Genomic DNA, 20,585 nt, shown 5'->3' on the forward strand with positions numbered 1-20,585 from the left:
TGAATAGCACACAGCTCTTTCTGTGCCAATCCCAGTCGTTTGGTGCCAGCTGCCTGTGTGTAACACAGATTTTGGGGTTGCTTAGCGGGGTAGAAGAACCACGCCTTCACGATTTGGTGACGTCATCTGAAGTGCCACATATTCTCGTTTAGCTTCATAGATTCCCTGAGAGTTAAGCTAAATTCTGGAATAGAGTTGGCTTGAGTAATTACCACATGCTTAGGTGTCTGTGCCAGATTCTGTTTAAATGCTATACAGTCATTAATTCACTTAATGATTATAAATACACTATGAGGTGTAGGTAGTAGTTATTATACACACTTTCAGATGAGGAAAATGAGGCACAGAAACATGAGTAACTTGGTTGAGGTCATCTAGCTGGTAAGTGGCACGCTTTGTAGGTCTTAGTCTTTCACGTAGTGGAAATATGGTAGTTATGTGTTGATAGTGTATGTGAGTTTTACAATTAACCACTCTTTCCTAATTAGGCAAAAAGTGAAGCTGTTCACTGCTCACAACAACATGACCAATTATGCTACAGTGTGGGCATCCAAAACAAACCTTGAGCAGCGGAAAGGACGAGCTGGTCGTGTACGGCCTGGGTTCTGCTTTCACCTCTGCAGCCGAGCTCGTTTTGACAGGTACGAGCAATTCTGGAATAAAGAGTGAATTTTTTTTTTTTTTAACCTTTTACAAACAAACCTCCCTTCCTCACACTCCTTTGCCCTGCCATAAACTTCCTGAACTTAAGTGAATTGGAGGAAACTTAGCTTTCTCCAATCACTTAGCAAGATTGTGTTGAGAATGTAAAGAAATAAGAAATTATCAATGGTGGCATGTTTGATACTAGTTAACTATTTACTAATAACCTTTTAAAAGCATGATACATGTTTTCCCCGTTAAAAAGGGGGGGAAAGGATATATGGGCATAATTCTGGCACCACATAGCTTTACCACTTTGGGATTACTGATACTTATGAATTGGTTAACCATCTGAAAGATACATTAAAATAACAGTACTTTTGTATTTATAGAATTATACCACACCCCCACACCCACTGTTAGCACATCACCTCTCACATGATCCTCATGTGTCTGAGAAACAGAGGGCATTATTTAGGTAAGGAAAGCAAAGCTTAAGGAGCTTAGCCACTAATCCAGGACTGAAACCCAAGCCTGTTAATACCTTGTCCATCTCCACAGAGCCTTTGGGGGGAAGTTTTTGGATGAGACCAATTAGTTTAAAAAATCCTTAACTTTCTGAATTACAGATTTAAGGTATATATTTAGTTATATGTTTCTTGAAACCCATGTCGTATACTTAAGTTTTAACCAGTTGGTTATAGAGATAGTGTTAGGGTGTATTTGAGAGAGAGAGAGAGACTAATTTAGGTGGCCAGATGTATATAATACACTGAGGAAAAATCAAAGCTGGTTTGATTTGTTTTTATACTGATAACATATGGCTCTCTAGTAATTAATTGTAAATGTAGGTTTATTTGAGTGTCCTAAGTTAAGGCAGGAGACTGGCTGTAACATTTGGAAGATACCTGATTCTTTTTAAAGGTTGAATTGTCCTTTGAAGAAACAAGTTCTGTACTCTTAACATCTTAATGTAAAACCACCTACCAACTAGCAACACCATGAATAGATCTGTAAGGGATTTTTGTTCTTTTCTCCATAGGATGACGAATAGATAATGCCTATCTGTGTTTTTATAAACTTGATTTAAGCTAATCTAAGTCTTGCTAGCAGTGTTGGAATCCACCTCTAAATGGCTCCCATGAACCTTCGTTATGTAAATAATACATGCAGAATCATCCTGAGACTTGGATTTTAATATTTGTGCCAACTGTATCACATAACCATAAACATTTACACTCTTTAAGCCTTTGTTTCCCTATTCTACAAAAAAAAAAAATCTCTTTCCTCTTTTGAGAAAGGAAGATAGTGAAATTCTAACCACATGGGGTTTGTTTGAGAATGGAGTCAGTTATATAAAATGCTGAGAAAAAAGCTTGGCACGTATTAAGCTCTCAGTAAACATTAGCTATTATCATTGTTAATTTATATTAATAGTTTTCATTGTTAATATTTTAAAGGGTTAGATAATGTGTAAGATCTTTGCAGTGGTACTAAATTTACCTGAATGAGGAAGTGGGGGAAGAGGTTACAGGGAAATGTTAGTATGAGCTTGTATCTCCCATAAAAGGTCTTGCTACCATTTTTAACTCAAGTTTGTCAGGAGGCAGGACCTGAAGAAGCCCTAGATGGGGGTAATAACATGAGGGATTTGGGGTAATTTTTCATCCTCCTTCATTTCTCAGCTGAAAATACCTCAAGCTGTAAGTGAAGTCATAAGCCACTACTCAGTTAAGGTCTTGTCTAGAGAGCCTTTGTAGGAAATATGCAATGTTCTTTGGTGATTTAAAAGGATAAGGGAGGGGCAATTTCATATCCCTGATCATCTCTACAAAATTTGAGTGTACACAAGAGAAGATGGTTGTTTTACACTTAACTTTTTTTCTTTTTCTCTTTTTTTTTTTCAACTTTTTCTTAGACTCGAGACCCACATGACACCAGAGATGTTCCGAACACCATTGCATGAAATTGCTTTGAGCATAAAACTTCTGCGTCTGGGAGGAATTGGCCAGTTTCTGGCCAAGGCAATTGAACCTCCACCTTTGGATGCTGTGATTGAAGCGGAGCACACACTTAGAGGTACCTGCAAATACAGACCTGCCTAATACTTACCAGTTATATCATCTGTCTTATCCTGACAAATAACACTTAACAAATGAGTCAAGAAGAGGATACAGTCCACAGGGCTATGATAATAAGGTTTTCAATGTTGCTTAATGTACATGGTATGGTCAGAATATAAAATGAGCAACATAAATGAAGAAAGAGATAATGTGAATCTTATTTGGGGGGGGGAAATGGAGAAAAGACAGGTGTTCTCTCGTAACCAGTATTTTATGGATCAGAATATGAATTACTTATGATACCCAGTGTCTTATGTACATCTCTTAGAACATCTGTTTATGTTTTCTGATCACTTATGGAAGCACTGTAGTATAGTAGAAAATAAGAGCATCGGAGCCAACGAAGAACCTGAATTTGAATTTTGACTCTTGTGCTCATCTGCTTTGAGACTTTTATTCTCCAAATTTCATTTCTTTCTGAAAATTATCAACGGATGTTATCAGACTTATAGCATCTACCTACTTAGGCCACTGTTATACTTATTTCTGTGATTATAGACTTCTCATGGACTGTACTCAGCTTTACACCCAATAGGATTTAATTCTAGTACCTTTTTCATGTTAGGTGTTCTTGAATTTGGTTTTTTTAGTGAAGAGAATTGTTGGCCACAGGCGTGGCGCTGGCAGTTGGCTTGACAATTGATGACAACTTCAGTGCAGTATCCAAACCTTAATCTATAAAGAAATGTTTCATCTTTGCTTAGGTTAAAGGGATGTTCATAACTGTTTCTGCTCACAAAGAAATATCTCCCTACAGAACTTGATGCATTAGATGCCAATGATGAGTTGACTCCTCTGGGACGAATCCTGGCTAAACTCCCCATCGAGCCTCGTTTTGGCAAAATGATGATAATGGGGTGTATTTTCTAGTAAGTCCTTTGTTTTATTGCTAATAAATAGAACAATTTCTCAGAATCTACCCCTCTTTCCCATGAAAACAGGATACGCTTGAATAGAAGAAAACTAAGTGGTCTTTAGTAGAGAACTGGTGTACTTTAGATACCAAGAAAAGTGCGAAATGAGAAGAACAAATAGTTGCAGTAGATGGACACCGGGGCCCAACTTGTCGGGGGGAAAGCACGAATTTCTCAAGAGAGAAGTGCTGTTCTTCTGAGGCGATTAAGTAGTTATCCTTGAAAGATAAATAGCATAGGAAGTCAGGTATAGTTTATCAGCAAGTTTTGAAGATGAAGAGATTTGGTAAGATGCAGGAGAATAGGAAAGGAAACGTAATATTTAGTCAATTTATAATAAATATATGTCCATTAGTACCAGGTCTCATGTTTCTCCCCTTTTTTGCTTTGGAGAGCAGCTATAAAAATTCTTGTAAAGCCATTTCAGTGTTAACAAAGTAGGATCATAGCCAGTAAAGACTGACCCACCGTTGACAGGACTGCCTGAGTTGCTAGAGCAAGAATGTGATCTAAATTGAATTTTCTTGTCTGTTTCAGCGTGGGAGATGCTATTTGTACCATCTCTGCCGCCACCTGCTTTCCAGAGCCTTTCATCAGTGAAGGAAAGCGATTGGGTTACATCCATCGAAATTTTGCTGGAAACCGATTTTCTGATCATGTGGCCCTTTTATCAGTATTCCAAGCTTGGGATGATGCTAGGTATGGGCTTGAAAGAGAAGAGTTACAATATTTGGATAAACTATAGTTTGTAAACTATATCTAGTTCGCTGGGCTTTGGAAATGACTCTTAACAAACATGTTTGTTTTAGAATGGGTGGAGAAGAAGCAGAGATACGTTTTTGTGAGCATAAAAGACTCAATATGGCTACACTAAGAATGACCTGGGAAGCCAAAGTTCAGCTCAAAGAGATTCTGATTAATTCTGGATTTCCAGAAGGTAAGATTCTCACATTCTTAAGACATGTCTAAAGTAACCTTAATGTCATACATGCGTATTGACAGTGCAGTGTATTTTAGCTTCAGACGTTGGACCCTATGCCTTTCCTATGTCCCCAGCTATTTCTTAGTTCTTTGAACTATGGTGATAATCATGTGATCATATTAGTTTAGGTTTTGGCTTTTTTGTTTGTTTTAGGGCTACACCTGTGGCGTATGGAAGTTCCCAGGCTAGGGTTTGAATTGGAGCTGGAGCTGCTGGCCTGTGCCACAGCAATAGCAACACAGGATCTGAGCCTCGTCTGCGACCTATACCACAGCTCATGGCAACACTGGATCCTTGACCCCCTGAGCAAGGCCAGGGATCAAACCAGCGCCCTCGTGAATACTAGTAGGGTTTGTTTCCTCTGTGCCACAACGGAAGCACCCATATTAGTTACATTTCCTTTAAAAGGATGCAGATGATGATGTCCAAATTGTAATTTAGTACCCTGATGATTTAATAAGTGAGAATTGTGCTACTTTGGGTGGATTTTTTAAAAATCTTTTGTAAAGAATGCCAGTTTAGCTTTTAGAATGAGGAGTTTATTGAATAAACTCAAATGATTTGCGAAGTGATTTTATTTATTGCCCGTATATTCATTTTTAGATGAGAAGGAAACTCTACCATGTTAAATTTTAGTGGCTTTAAGGTTTTGATGTACAGATGTTACAGAGGACTTTGATATGTGATGTAGAAACAGTAATCCAGCTGTTCCTTGTGTGAATTTGAGCTATTATACTTTTCTTCTCCAGCTAGATGAAAAGAGGTATTTCTTAAAACACCGAGAACTGGAACACATAGCCAGAAAGGACTATTTAGTTGAGAGAGATAAGGTGGTTGGGCAAGGTCAGAGTAGTTCTCTTCTGTTATAAATTGACTGAATTTGTAATTTTTTAAAATCAAAAGAAAATATTTTTGTATTATAGACTCTTTGCAACAGTCCTTTGATGCAGATATTATTAACCCCATTTTATAGATGAGGAAACTGATAATTTTATCAAGTACTTGCCCAAACTCAATTATTTAGGAAGTTACAAGACTATGACTCAGGTTTTCTAGAACAAAATATATCCAATTCTTAGTGCTTACCCTCATACTTCCCATATGGTGGGGTACCCATTAAAGCATAGGCTGGGTGAAACGTTAGCCTTCTTCTAGAGGGTTCCTCTTCAGTCGTCATTCACCTCTTATAGAAGGAAAAGCCATTTTAAAACAATAAATGAAACATTTTGTGGTCTTAACAGTCTAGCCCTTACTCTGAGAGAAGATGGTTAATTGCGGAAAGTTTTTTTCTTTTTAGTAATTACTCCCAACTTATGTCGAGACTGTAAGAGAATATAGACATTTTAATTTTCTTATTGTGGAGACTCAGAATTTCTCCTTGTCTCAGTTCTGAGAAGAGAGGAAGTTAGGTTATTTGAAAGAGGGTGGGGGCAGTCACTTCTTCTAATTCTCATAGTTTGCATGCAATGTGAGGACTAGCCAGGTACCTAATTTTTTTCTTTAAATTTCCTTTCTCTTAACAGATTGTTTATTGACCCAAGTGTTTACTAACACTGGACCAGACAATAATCTGGATGTTGTTATCTCTCTCTTGGCCTTTGGCGTGTACCCCAATGTGTGCTATCATAAGGAAAAGAGAAAGATTCTCACCACTGAAGGGCGTAATGCACTTATCCACAAGTCATCTGTTAATTGTCCTTTTAGCAGCCAAGACATGAAGTATCCATCTCCCTTCTTTGTATTTGGTGAAAAGGTAAGAAAAGTTCAGTTTTGAAGATCCATATTCACTTATTAATGTGTGCAATGGGAACATGAATTTTAATTTTCAAAGCATACTCCATTTTTATTATATGGTAGTTGATTGGCAATTGGAATGTCAACTATTTCCTCTTGCCCTTTTCTCTCTCTTCAGATTCGAACCCGGGCCATCTCTGCTAAAGGCATGACCTTAGTCACCCCACTGCAGCTGCTTCTCTTTGCCTCCAAGAAGGTCCAGTCTGATGGACAGATTGTGCTTGTAGATGACTGGTATGGATTTTCAGATGTGAATTCAATTGAATTCTTAGAATTGAAATGTAATAGAATTTAACTGGTAATTAAATCTGAAAAATGGCGAGATTTGATGGCACAAGTGAGGTGCTTTATAACATTGTCTTTTGGGAAGAATGGTGTATCTTAGGAGTATGGTTCATTCATACTTACTTGGTAGTAAAGTCTGAAGTTGACAATACTAATAGAAGCAAATGCATTAGGCATTGGCGCCGAATCCATCACCATGAATACTACACAGGAATTGGAATCTAATTGGAGCTTGGGTACCTCTTTCATGTGCTTTATGTTGCTCAGAGACTAGTGATGAGTATATAGTAAACACTTGGCAAAAATTAAAGAGAAGTTAATGGTTAATAGACTCAGTCATATTCAGGAAAAACTTACCAGCAATCCTAGGTCTCCTGTTTCATTTTTTTATTTGAGGCTGAGTGTTCTGTATTGCCAAGAGTATTTTGCTTGATAGACTTGGTTAACAACTGTCAGTAGACTGGGAGTGAATTTTAAGAAGTTAGCAAAGGTTTTTATTGTTTTCAATCATTTTCGTCTATTTTAGGATCAGACTGCAAATATCTCATGAAGCTGCTGCCTGTATCACTGCTCTCCGGGCAGCCATGGAGGCTCTGGTTGTAGAAGTAACCAAACAGCCTGATATCATCAGCCAGTTGGACCCTGTTAATGAACGTATGCTGAACACAATCCGCCAGATCTCCAGGCCCTCAGCTGCTGGCATTAACCTTATGATTGGCAGCACACGGTAAGTACCACAGTAACTTCTCTTTGAACTAAGCAGGGGATGGTAATCTTACACCTGCCCCAAATTCCCACAATTAATTAATAAGAGGCCTTGTTACGGAAGTTTAAATTCTTGACAAATGCTGGCTGTGAAGCTTAGTTCTGGTTAACACACCCAGAAAAGAGAGTATTACTTAGTTTTGTGTCACTGATCTATTAAACCAGTGCATGTTTGAGATAGAAAGGGACCGTCAAGTACATAGGGAGTCCAGGGTGGGTCACATGACCGGAAAGTGACAAGAAAGAGCCCAGATAATCCTCTTCCCACAGTACTGCTTTGCCATCTCTAAAGAAAAAATGATGAGTGGTTGAATTGCTCCTTCTACAAATGCAAAGCAACAAGGTTTGTCTTAGGGAAGTAACAAGAACATGACGATCCTAAAACAAAGCAGTGTGAAATTTCTCTCAATTCTTTTAAGTGTTTTATTTGCTTCAGGTTTTTTCCCCCCTTTTTAAAGTTTTCTTTGCCCACAGCTTTTTGTTTGGAAATAACTTGATAGCCTGCAGAAAAGGCAGAATAGGGTGCAGTGAATACCCATATACTCTTTCATTCTAGGTTCTCTGATTGTCAGCATTTTGTGATACTATGCTTTCATATATGCACACTTCTTTTGCTTAATCATTTGTAATTAAGTTACAGATGTTATGTATGCCATTTTGTCAGTATGCCTCTTGAATCTTTTAAGAACATAGTTACAATACCAGGTCACACTCCAAAAATGTGTTACAATAGGAGCTTCTGTCGTGGCTCAGTGGTTAACCAATCCAACTAGGAACCATGAAGCTGTGGGTTCGATCCCTGGCCTTGCTCAGTGGGTTAGGGATCCAGCGTCGCCGTGAGCTATGACGTAGGTTGCGGACTCAGCTCAGATCCCATGTTGCTGTGGCTCTGGTGCAGGCCGGCAGCTACAGCTCTGATTCGACCCCTAGCCTGGGAATCTCCATATGCCACAGGAGCGGCCCAAGAAATGGCAAAAAGACCAAAAAAAAAAAAAGGTGTTATAATAATAGGAATATGTAATCATATTGAAGTTTTTTTCTAGTCATTCAAAAATAGTCTTTAATCTCCCAATCAGGGATCACTTACTACATTTGATTATAAACTGTTATAATCTTAATGTATAGAACTGATAGGTGCTTTATGAATTCTGGCTTCTCATTTGGCTATAACTGAGTTAATCAAACAGTGCTAGTAGAGCGCTACACTGTGCTAAGTGCTTTTCTGATATTAGCTTATCTTAATATTTAATCTGCCTATCATGTAGATAATTATCTCCTTTAATAAAAATAAGAAAACTAGGCACAGAGAAGTTAAGACCCAAAGTCATACAGCTAGTAAGTGGTAGAGCTGGATTCAGACTCAGGCAGTGCAGTTCCTGAAACAGTGCGGTCCTCATTACTGTGGACCTGCTAGCAGGTGTATTGAAGAATTATTGAGGAGGAGACTCTTCAGAAATAAGGTGGAAGATAAGTGTCCTAGGCAGGTAAGAAGGCAGTGTTCATAGGTGTTTGAGAGAGATACTTTTGTCAGGGAGGTGGTGTCGTATATAATCGTCTGTAAAGGACAAAAGGCCAGAAACTAGAAAGGATGGGACAAGTACAGGATGTTCTCAGAAAGTTGCACAGAAGGAATAAGTGGTTTCGGGTATGTTGAATTGACATTTTGGTGAGACAATTTGATTTTAGGCAGTTTTTCACTACCCCTCACTTTCTTTGCCACGTGAACCAAGATTTAGATGTAAACAAATTAGCCAAAGACACTTTTCAAAAACAGTTAATGCAGGAAAATACCTAGTGGTAAAGATCAAATAACTCACTGCCATCTCAGGGAACCTCTTTCACTTTCCTAGAATGACATATAGTTGAGATGTGAGAAAGAACTCTTAAAGTTGTAAGGACTTATTGCCAAAATTTAAGGTTTTTGAGAATGAACCAGAACTTTAACAAAACAGATGGTTAATAGTTATGCTTCATCTTGTGTCTGTTTTGGATTTAGCAGATTTATTTCATTTCTGTTTGTATGTATGCATTTGGCTTCATTCCCTTTGTGTGTTAAATTTTCAAATATGACTAAATGTTTCTATCTTGTGACTAGTTGAGAAGTATTAAGGATACTTTGCTAAAGGTGGTGGTTTTGTGCTTTCTCTAGATATGGAGATGGTCCACGTCCTCCCAAGATGGCTCGATATGACAATGGAAGTGGATATAGAAGGGGAGGTTCTGGTTATGGCAGTGGAGGCTACGGAGGTGGCAGAGGCTACAGAGGCGGCGGAGGCTACGGCGGTGGTGGCTTCGGCGGTGGCGGAGGCTTCGGTGGCGGCTTCGGTGGTAGCGGAGGTTTTGGTGGTAGTGGAGGTTTTGGTGGTGGCGGAGGCTTCAGTGGAAATGGGGGCTTCGGTGGTAGCGGAGGCTTCGGTGGCAATGGGGGCTTTGGTGGTAGTGGAGGCTATGGTGGTGGTGGGGGCTTTGGGGGTAGTGGTGGCTATGGGGGTGGTGGAGGCTTTGGGGGTAATGGAGGCTATGGGGGTGGTGGAGGCTTCAGTGGTGGTGGAGGCTTCAGTGGTAGTGGAGGCTTCAATGGTAACGGAGGTTTCAATGATAATGGAGGCTTCAGTGGCGGCAGCTATAGTGGTGGCTCCAACTCCTATCAGGGAGGCTATGGTGGAGGTGGAGGTGGTGGCGGAGGCTACAGAGGGGGTTCCCGAGGTGGCTATAGAGGTGGGTCAGGAGGAGACTACAGAGGGTCTGGTGGTGGAGGCTACAGAGGATCTGGGGGATTCCAGCGAGGAAGTAGCAGAGGAGGGGGCTATGGGAGTGGCTACCCTGGACAAGGAAGAGGCGGTGGTGGCTATTAAAGCTTGGTTATGTCAGTGCCTGCGCATAGACAGTTTAAAAAATAAATGCATGCTACCCCCTTTCCCAAGTTGTTTATTTGCTGCCAACGAGTAAACCCATTTTTTTCACCCATGCTGTGATTCATTGTAGTTTAAGGAAACTAGACATAAGATTAGTGCTTTTGTTTATATTATGTAAAATATAACGATCTATTATAAAAGTACTACCGTTTGTATTTTTTCTTTAAGGAGTAAAGATTTGCCTTTAAAATTCACTTGATATTTTCTTGCCTTTAGTTTATTAATACAGTAGAAAATAAAGTTCTACATTAGATACTGGCCATGTAGTTAACTGTTTGTTGATCTTACATGTTAGAATAATGTCAATTACATCTGTTTTAAATGTCAGCTGAAAAACTGTACTCCATTTCCCAAGTATACTGACTATTGTTATTACTTGTAGTAAGAATAAATAGTCTTGGAATGAAATTGTTATTCTTGGATTTAATACTGGCCCAGTGCGCAATTCACATGGACTTCTCTGTACCTGAATAAAACTTTTGACCTAGGGCTGAACATTTTTTTTTCCCCAAGTTTTGTCTTTGAAAAATCTAAGACCAAAGTCAGCATTCTTTTAGTTGTTTTCCAGTGTAAAAATTAAAATTTTAATTAAAAGTACAAATTAATCCACAAAACTCTTGAATAAAGATTTAAGCAAAGAACTAAGGTAAATGATGATTGACCATTGTATAAAGTTTAGGTATTTGATGAATAACTGTTTGCATTAACATGTATTTCAAAGGGTATTTGTAAAGCTAGTTTATTTTAGAGATATTTATAAGCTTCTAAGATTCCAATGAATTTTCACATTTATTATTTCAGAAATAGCACAGTGAGTAGGAATTTAAAAATTTTTAGGTTAGATAGCCCTGAGCTCATATCTTAATTCTTAAAAAAAAAAGTGGTTATAGTATAAAATCATTTTGTCTAAAAAAAGGTACATACCTTAATTTGAAAATGCTTTATTTCGGGGAGTTCCCGTTATGACTCAGAAGGTTATGAACCCGACTAGTATCCATGAGGATGCAGGTGAGATTCCTGGCCTCGCTCAGTGAGTTAAACATCTGATGTTGCTGTGGCTGTGGTGTAGGCCAGCAGCTGCAGCTTCAATTCAACCCCTAGACTGTGAACTTCCAAGTGCCAAAGGTGCGGCTCTTAAAAAAAAATCTAGGCGTTCCTTTTGTGGTGTGGCAGGTTAGGGATCTGGCGTTGTCACTGCGGTGGCATGGGTAAGGTCCCTGGGCCCAGAACATGTGTATACCATACAGGCATAACCAAAAAAGAAAAGAGTCTGCTCCCTAGAAACTAATTACAGTAGCCACCTGTTCCCAGTTTTACTCCCACAGGTTTCCTGGGCATTAGGGAAAGGGCTGAAACTGAGAAAGTGTAGGAAAACTGGACCAGGTTGGTCACTCTAGGATTAATCTTTTTTTTTTTCCTGGTCTTTTCAGGGCCGCACCTTCAGCATATGGAAGTTCCTAGGCTAAAGGTCAAATTTGGAGCCATGCACCACAGCTCATAGCAGTGCTGGATCCTTTAACCCACTTAAGTGAGGCCAGGGATCAAACCCGCATCTTCATGGATACTAGTTGGGTTCATTACTGCTGAGCCACGAGATGGGAACTCCCAAGGATTAATCTTAATGAGAGATCTTTTAGAAATTTCTAGACTTTGAAATTGTTTCTTTCAAACCTAGAACTAAATTTAAGGTAAAGACAACAAAGGAATTGGCTACAAATCCAGTATTTAAGTTTCTCATCTTAACTGATGAATCTGTATTTTTCATAGTAAAAATGTGAAATATTATATACTTGGTGTTTATTTTTAATACTTTAGTAATTATTAATTTAACTGAGATTTTTAGCTCTTTTTTAAAAGACTAGACAAATCACAATAGGATTAGGTTAACCTGATGATCTAAATAAAATCTAAAATTTTGGGCATTATTTTTTCTGATCATTTCCTAGTTAGTAATCTGATACCTACCAATGGATGAAGAAATTAGGAAATAAATGTTTATCTTATGCAACTATAAAATCTGAAAAATACCACATTACAAAAAAATTGTATAGCGTAATGTAAATGACAAAGTTCCCTGAGTTTTCTACGGAACAAATCAAGTGTTCTATGGAAAAGCAACACATTTTGTTCAAAACTGGAAAAGCAACACATTTTGTTCAAAACTGTTTTAGGATCAGCAGATTAAGAACCCAGCTAGTATCCGTGAGGATGTGGGTTTGATCCCTGGCCTCACTCAGTGCTCAGTGGGTTAAGGATCCAGTGTTGCTGCAAGCTGTGGCATAGGTTGCAGACACTGCTAGCATCTGGCATTGCTGTGGCTGTGGTGTAGGCTGGCAGCTGCAACTCCATTTCGACCCTTAGCCTGGAAACTTCTATATGCCACAGGTGTGGCCCAGAAAAGAAGGGAAGGAAAAAAACTTTTAGGCTTCATTTGAATAATAAAGTATATATGTAAAAGATTTAAACACTGTCTAGTTCAGTTGTCTTAAGCTTGGGGGGGGCGGGGCTGAAGGACTCCCTTGAGAATATGATGGACTCCAGCAAAAGGTATGTTCAGTTTTTTACTTAATATTGCAGGTAGTTTGTTGGAGCCTGTTTGTATACTTAAGCTTAAGAATGCCTGATATGGGAGTTCCCGTCGTGGCGCAGTGGTTAACGAATCCGACTAGGAACCATGAGGTTGTGGGTTCGGTCCCTGCCCTTGCTCAGTGGGTTAACGATCCGGCGTTGCCGTGAGCTGTGGTGTAGGCCGGCGGCTACAGCTCCGATTCGACCCCTAGCCTGGGAACCTCCATATGCCATGGGAGCGGCCCTAGAAAAGGCAAAAAGACAAAAAAAAAAGTGGTAAGTAGAATAATACCCCTCAGAGATGTCCACATTCTGATTTTCAGAGCCTGTGGATACATAGTACACGTGGCAAAAAGAACTTAGCAAATGTAATTTAAGACCTTGAGGTGGGGAAATTACCCTGAATTATCTGAGCAGGCTTTAGTTTAATCATAGGTTCCCTAAAAGTGGAAGGGAGGGGGCAGAAGAGTGGGTCAGGGAGATGAGATGGAAGAAGAAGCAAAGTACTGAATTTTGCCAATAACCCAAGTGAGAAAGAAATCCTCCCTTACAGCATCCAGAAAAGCAGGAAAGCTCTGTCAACAATGATTTTTTTGTCTTTTTTGGGGGGCCTCACCTGTGGCATATGCAAGTTCCCAGGCCACGAGTAGAATTAGAGCTACAGCTGCCAACCTACACCACAGCCACAGCAACTTGGCATCCAAGCCATATCTGTGACTTACACCACAGCTCACAGCAACACTGGATCCTTAACTCACTGAGCGAGGCCAGGGATCAAACCTGCATCCTCATGGATGCCAGTCAGATTCATTTCTGCTGAGCCACAATGGGAACTCCCTGTCAACAATGATTTTATTCAGGTGGGATCCATATCAAGACTACCACCTACAGGACTGTATGATGGTAAACTCGTGTTTAAGCCTCTAAATTTGTTATTAGGGAGTAAAGCGTAAGGGTGGGGAGGTGAAAAGGGAGAAAACAACTGTGTTAAAGTTCAGATTTCTTAGAAAATCTTGATGCTTTGTGTGTGCCTCAGGGATATGAGAATGGGTGGGGTGGAGGCGGGGGCCACTGTGTTCTGAAGTGGGCCTGGGGAAGGAGGAATTGTTTGGGAACCAATGGCAGCAACAGAAAGGAGGCAGATGACCAATGAGTGAAAAGTTTGCTCATGTGAGTCTTACTTTTTTTTCACTCACAAGAGCTTACTATCCATCACCTACTCTAAAGCCAAAAATCAGGGAGGTAGAGGAAGATTGGAAAGAAAAATCCCTGCTTTTACAGCTTATTAAGTTCATTGTAGAGATTGTTCTTATTAAAGCCTTAACGGACAATCACTGGCATTCTCTTATGTCACCCCACTAACAAGAACTTGTGTTTTAAAAAAATGGTCATGGAGTTACCGTTGAGGCTCAGTGGTTAACAAACCTGGGTAGTATCCATGAGGACGCATGTTCAATCCCTGGCCTTGTTCAGTGGGTTAAGGATCTGGCGTTGCTGTGAGCTGTGGTGTAGGTTGCAGACTCGGCTTGGATCCCGAGTTGCTGTGGTGTAGGCCAGCAGCTACACCTCCAATTCTACCCCTCGCCTGGGAACCTCCATGTGCTGTGGGTGCAACCCTAAAAACAAGATAAAGTAAGATGAAAATAAAGTCAGGTTGGGGAAGGAAAGGTTAAGAGCTCGCTTAAGCCTGAGTGCTTATTTTCTTGTACATCCTGAAGTCGGTTGTTTCTTAGAAAATGAACACCCTATTTTAGAGGACACACCGCCGTCCAAAAGACCTTTCCTAGCTTCATTTAGTTAGATGTAGCCATGTGATGAGATTTTAGCTGGTGGGAAGCATCACAGTTGAAACAAGCATGCAACTTAGTTGAGAGGTCCTTTTCCTTCTGTTTGGCTGGAGTTTAGGTATAATGACTTGAGCAACAGTTGCTGTCTTGGATCATGTGATGATTTTGAATAGAAACCATACAAACGATAAAACAGAGGAAGTTTGATTTCCTAATACTCGATACCTACCTACTGGCCTTAACACTAAACCCCCATGGAACATCTAATACCTCTACCTCTAGACTTGAATATGAAGGAGAAATACATTTCTTTGTTCTTTGCCTCTTATTTTGAGTTTTCTTGCTTCCTATAGTTAAGCCTAATCCTGTATAACAGTGCTATCTTACCTCATTCCAGTTACCTGCACAGATACATGGGAATGAATCAAGAATCAACCATAAACTTATTTACATAGAACACCTAATGTTTCTTTTTGGACTAAGACTATATAAAACAATTGCATTTGTTTTGGGAATTATATGGCGAAGATGATGTTGCCATATATTTAAAATAATTACATACTTTAAAAGTGAGTTTTGGGAGTTCCATTTGTGGCTCAGCAGAAACGAACCCAACCAAGATCCATGAGGATGCCTGTTCGATCCCTGGCCTTGCTCAGTGTGTTAAGGATTTGGCATTGCTGTGAGCTGTGGTGTAAGTCACAGACTCGGCTCAGGTTTGGTGTGGCTGTGGTGTAGGCCGGCAGCTGAAGCTCCAATTTGACCCCTAGCCTGGGAACTTCAATATGCCTCGAAATGTGACCTTAAAAAGCGGGGGGAAAAGAATTTCATGGTGTGTGAATTATATCAAAAAATTTATTTAAAAGAACATGTTAAAATCAATCACAATGAAAGAGCACTAAAGTTATTAAATTTTAAATTTCATTAAAGCTACCCATTTCTCTGGGATATGAGAATTATTTATTAAACATATCTGAAATGTAAAACTAACATCCAGATGCTTTAACTTGTGACAATTCTAATATCCCCCTTTAAGTTTGCCTCTATTTTATTATTATTCATTTCCAGATTCAGATTTTGCATTACTTTGGAGAGCATATTATCATCTTTTTTGTCTCCTGAAGCAGCCCCTTTGTTGAGGGCTTCTTCTGCTACAATAAAAAACTGTTCAGTTGGTTGAAGAATGCTTACTCCATAGCCATTGTTGTTGTAAATATGATTATTAGTCATCTTCAATTTGGGTGCTGGAAGAACCTGTTAAATGATTCAAGGAAATTAGTTTTTCAACAATTTCTATAAAAATAACAATCAATTTTGAAGAAGTGTTATATTCCTCACACTGGATTAATGTAGTATTAACTATAAAAATGTATAAAGAATAAATATTAAATGAAGTTTTCAATTGTATTAGTTACTGACAGAGATAACCCATTCTAGATGGGGTTATAGCAATAGCCCATGAAGTTGACTTTTAATATAACATAAATATGAAAATAATTTCAGATAGTGAAAATGATGAAAATAATTTAATGATGGGTAAACTAGAGTTTTGGGAGAAAACTTCCTTTTTTATCTTAATTTGTTTTATTTTGCAAAATGTCTTACAAATCTGCTCAATTAAATATCTCAGTATATTTAAAGTTACTACAATTTAAGTTGAAACCATTAAATTATAAGACTAAACTTGTTTCCTTTCTGTCAACCATCATTTAAGCTATATTTTAATTACTTGTACCATGTTTTTCCAAATCAACAATAACATTTATGCTAAAATTTAGGACTAAAACTAACATTTTAGTATCTGTCTAATAATTATAATTCTTACAATTTTACGTTAAAAAATATGAGAGTACCTTCATATTAACTCCACCTAAGGTGCTTTTTGAACTGTCACTGGTTCTGAGATTATTACAGTGATGAATTTCATTCCTTTCCAAAATAGCAATGCTCCCAGGATACAATTCAACACCAGCACCCTGTAAATTAAAAACAAATAAAACAATCTACAAAATACATGCACCTCTCCAAATTTTTCTTTAGATTTGAAAATCGTAATTATTAGCAATACACTAAGCTACATGACAATAAATGATAGTGCAAATGACAATTTATTGTAGAGATACTGTTTAAAAATGAACAAACTGTCAGAGGTTCATCAGGCCTAGAAGAAAGGTTAAAGCCATGTGGTCCATTACCTTGCTCTCCCATCTGAATCAAGACTCTAGAAAGGAGGAATTCCCTTTGTGGTTCAGTGGTTAACGAACCCGACTAGGATCCATGAGGATGTGGGTTCCATCCCTGGCTTCTCTCAGTGGGTTAAGGATCTGGCATTGCCATGCGCTGTGGTGAAGGTTGTAGATGCAGCTCCCATCTGGTGTGGCTGTGGCTGTGGTGTAGGTCAACAGCTACAGCTCTAATTCAACCCCCAGCCTAGAAACCTCCATATGCCTCGGGTGTGGCCCTAAAATAGCAAAAAAATAAAAAAAGATTCTAGAAAGGAGTAAAAAATTTCTTTAACTTCCTTTTCAATAGTTATAAAAATTTATACTCTAAATTCCTCATAATGCTGCTACAGTCTATCTCATTTTAGTGGAAATTAAGAAAAAGACATTCTATAAAAAGTTCTAAAAGTTCCCATCTTGACTCATTGGTTAACAAACCCAACTAGCATCCATGAGGACGCAGGTTTGATCCTTGGCCTCACTCAGTGGGTTAAGGATCTGGCGTAGCCCTGAGCAGTTATGTAGGTAGCAGATGTGGCTCAGATCTGGCATTGCTGTGGCTCTGGTGTAGCCTGGCAGCTATACCTCCAATTAGACCCCTAGCCTGGGAACCTCCATATGTCGCAGGTGCATAAAAAAGTCATACACAAACCAAAGGTAATATTTTCTTCCTTTGGACTTAGGCAGTTCATCTTTTCTGTGTGTACTATGACATGCTTATACTTGTCCTTATTTTACTTATTTTTAGCAGTTTCGAAGTTTATAATTCCATTCAGAGATAAAATCATCGTTACCCATTTTTACATATTAAGATCAAAGTTATTTATAGCTATATAAACCATAAATTTTATAAAATGAAATACCTGGGCACCAGTTATTTCACTATCTGTAATTGTCAAAGCAGCCCCTGTAAGAACACACACTCCTGTTCCTTCACATTTTAATATACAGTTTTCTAGAGTCATGTGGCCAGACTCTACCACCACAATACCATCAACTGTCCCTTGTTGTATCAAAGATAGATGCATTAGTTTCACATTATCAGCTTTGGACACCACAAAACTGTCATGAGAAGGTTCAGAAGTAATCATAATTTCCTCTCTCTTTCCAATTCCTGATTCATAGGGACAAAAATACAAAAATAAGTACTCCCAAAGCTTAAAGCCCTTCAATCATTAAATAATACTATTACTGTTTGTTTTTTCATGTATTTTTAACAAGTAATATCTGTAATTCTTCATTAACTAATTAGATACTTAGTGGAATCTCTTGTCCTTATTTTGATGCCATGATGGAAGAATCTGGGTTTAAAATCAATCTAAACGTACCTATGGTACTTAGCATACTCATTCCACTACATATTTCCCTATATCATATAGTCATCTCCAAAATGTGTTAAGATATAGAAGGTATCTTACCGAAACCTGGTTTCAAAACCATAATAAATTACTATCACTAGAAGGACTGGCAGAGGAGTTCCCTACTAGCCTAGTGCTTAAGGATCCAGTGTTATACTGCTGAGGCTCAGGTCACTACTGTGGTGGGGGTTCAGTCCCTCGCCTGGGAACTTTGGCATGCTGTGGGCATGGCCAAAAAATAGCAGAGACTCCTAAATTAGGTTACAGAATTAATGTAATCATATCCTTAAGTTTGTTCTAGAGTAGTCTGAGCAATCACCTAAATTTAACATCCATTCAAACATAAGGGCTTGGATCTTCAAAAAGTCTACAGATTTTTCGGAGTTGCCATGGTGGCTCAGTGGTTAACCAATCTGACTGGGAACCCATGAGGTTGCAGGTTCAATCCCTGGCCTTGCTCAGTGGGTTAAGAATCTGGCGTTGCTGTGCCTGTGGTGTAGGCCGGCAGCTGCAGCTCTGATTGGACCCCTAGCCTGGGAACCTCCATATAGCACAGATGTGGCCCTAGAAAAGACAAAAAAAAAAAAAAGAAAAAAGGTACAAATTTTGTAAATCACAAATATGATCCTTATTACCATGTAGCCCAGCAAAATACAACTGATTACAGTCAACAAAATCTAGTGAAAATGTTGCTCAGTTTTTGAATTGATAGACAAAGTTTTAAGTCACTTGTCTTCTTTTGGCCAATGGGAATACCCTTACTTTAATATACAAGGGCAGAATTAAAGTCACTAAGTATCTTTTGAACCTAAAAGAAATGTAGTAAACTCTGCTTTTCTACTTCTATTTTAGCAAGTTTGCATGTAAATCTAACTTTCTCAGAAAATGCTGAGTATGTTTTAATATAATCCTGTATTTGAGTTTTCTTACTAAGGTGATATGAAGAGCTGTGGAGACAAGGAGAAAAATATAGATTGAATTAATAGAAAATATTATGAACGGATATTTTTCTGATTTTGATTATTTAGAACCTCTGCTTGCAGTGCTACATTATCATGGGGAAGAAGTAGGCTCATTGATTTGCTCTGGTATAGTATGTCCAAAAGAAGTCACCTGTACAAATAATACACTCTTGAACAAATGAGAAATCTTAATTATAAAAGGGACAGAGATTTTTGCGAAACATAAACACTGTCCCAGTTTCTAATAATCTGATTAACTATGTTGATAACATACAATTTGTCCAATATATATTGCTTTTAAAAGGATGCAAAGGATGCCCTGCTAACCCTTTATAATGATGTCATCAGTTAATAATGCAAGATTTACAGCTTGATATTCTCCTGGAAAAATAACTACTGTATCTCCACTGTAACAACTATCCAAAGCCAAATCTAAATCATCATGTTGCTGGAGAAGTGTGTCGGAAGATAAGTCCTTTACCTGAAAAGAAGAAATAAAACAATGTCAAAGTGAAACAGGTCATTTTAATCGGTTACTTACTGGTAACATGCTTTTCTCAAAGACTTACCTCCTATAGGTAATGCAATGTAAATACTGTATTATTAAATGCTCAAATGTTCATTAAATGCTCAAAGTATCAGCCCGTCAATTCAGGAATGATGAAAAGAGATTTTCTGTACAAGCACTAATAATTTTACAGAAGTCATATTTATGTACTACCTCCTAAGCCTCACAACAGTTCTTTGAGGTAAAGTATTATTATCTCCGTATATGGTTAAGAAATTAAAACTCAGATTGAATGATTTGCCCAAGGACACAGAGTTAGTGAGTTGTGAAGCTAGTGGTGGTGAAGCTTTAGACCTAGGTCTCGATGACACCACATCTCTCCACTGCCACTTTGTTTGCTTTAACTCAAACTGACCCTACAATTTTATTCTAGAACCAAAAAAGTACCAGAAATTTTAAAAAAACAAAAACAACGTCGTGGCACAGTGGAAACAAATGCAACTAGGAACCATGAGGTTTTGGGTTCAATCCCTGGCCTCTCAGTGGGTTGAGGATCCTCTGGTGCTGCTGTGAGCTATGGTGTAGGTCACAGACGCAGCTTGGATCTGGTGTTGCTGTGGCTGTGGTGTAGGCCAGCAGCTATAACTCCAATTCAACCCCTAGCCTGGGAACTTCCATATACCTCTGGTGTGGCCCTAAAAAGACAAAAAAAAAAAAAAGCTTTCAGACTAGATGGAGGTGATAGCTGCACGGCATTGTG

At 38.6% G+C, this 20,585-nt stretch overlaps 2 protein-coding genes across 4 annotated transcripts in view; one reads left to right on the forward strand and one right to left on the reverse strand.

Moving 5' to 3' along the window:
• DHX9 (DExH-box helicase 9) overlaps positions 1–10,828 on the forward strand; it is a 41,877-nt gene extending 31,049 nt beyond the window's left edge. For both annotated transcript variants that reach the window (XM_021063778.2, XM_084977913.1), the window contains 9 exons: positions 489–641; positions 2,561–2,721; positions 3,523–3,634; positions 4,217–4,378; positions 4,489–4,616; positions 6,185–6,414; positions 6,574–6,689; positions 7,267–7,467; positions 9,655–10,828. In XM_021063778.2, coding sequence (XP_020919437.1) covers positions 489–641; positions 2,561–2,721; positions 3,523–3,634; positions 4,217–4,378; positions 4,489–4,616; positions 6,185–6,414; positions 6,574–6,689; positions 7,267–7,467; positions 9,655–10,360 — 1,969 coding nt within the window. In that variant the 3' untranslated portion in view covers positions 10,361–10,828. The remainder of the gene's footprint in view (positions 1–488; positions 642–2,560; positions 2,722–3,522; positions 3,635–4,216; positions 4,379–4,488; positions 4,617–6,184; positions 6,415–6,573; positions 6,690–7,266; positions 7,468–9,654) is intronic.
• A 4,784-nt stretch (positions 10,829–15,612) lies between these two features.
• Positions 15,613–20,585, reverse strand: part of SHCBP1L (SHC binding and spindle associated 1 like) — a 36,356-nt gene continuing 31,383 nt past the window's right edge. Inside the window, exons 7-10 of one of the 2 annotated variants that reach the window (XM_021063784.2) lie at positions 19,645–19,798; positions 17,861–18,111; positions 16,629–16,751; positions 15,613–16,029 (exon numbers count right to left, since the gene is read on the reverse strand). In XM_021063784.2, coding sequence (XP_020919443.1) covers positions 15,778–16,029; positions 16,629–16,751; positions 17,861–18,111; positions 19,645–19,798 — 780 coding nt within the window. In that variant the 3' untranslated portion in view covers positions 15,613–15,777. The remainder of the gene's footprint in view (positions 16,030–16,628; positions 16,752–17,860; positions 18,112–19,644; positions 19,799–20,585) is intronic. The other variant, XR_014816482.1, reaches the window with a different exon arrangement.

Source organism: Sus scrofa, chromosome 9, assembly GCF_054392235.1.
Source record: "Sus scrofa isolate SSC_HxYL_T2T_F1_AM1 chromosome 9, Sscrofa_HxYL_maternal_Yorkshire_Landrace_v2.0, whole genome shotgun sequence".
In the NCBI taxonomy this organism is placed as follows: Eukaryota; Metazoa; Chordata; class Mammalia; order Artiodactyla; family Suidae; genus Sus; species Sus scrofa.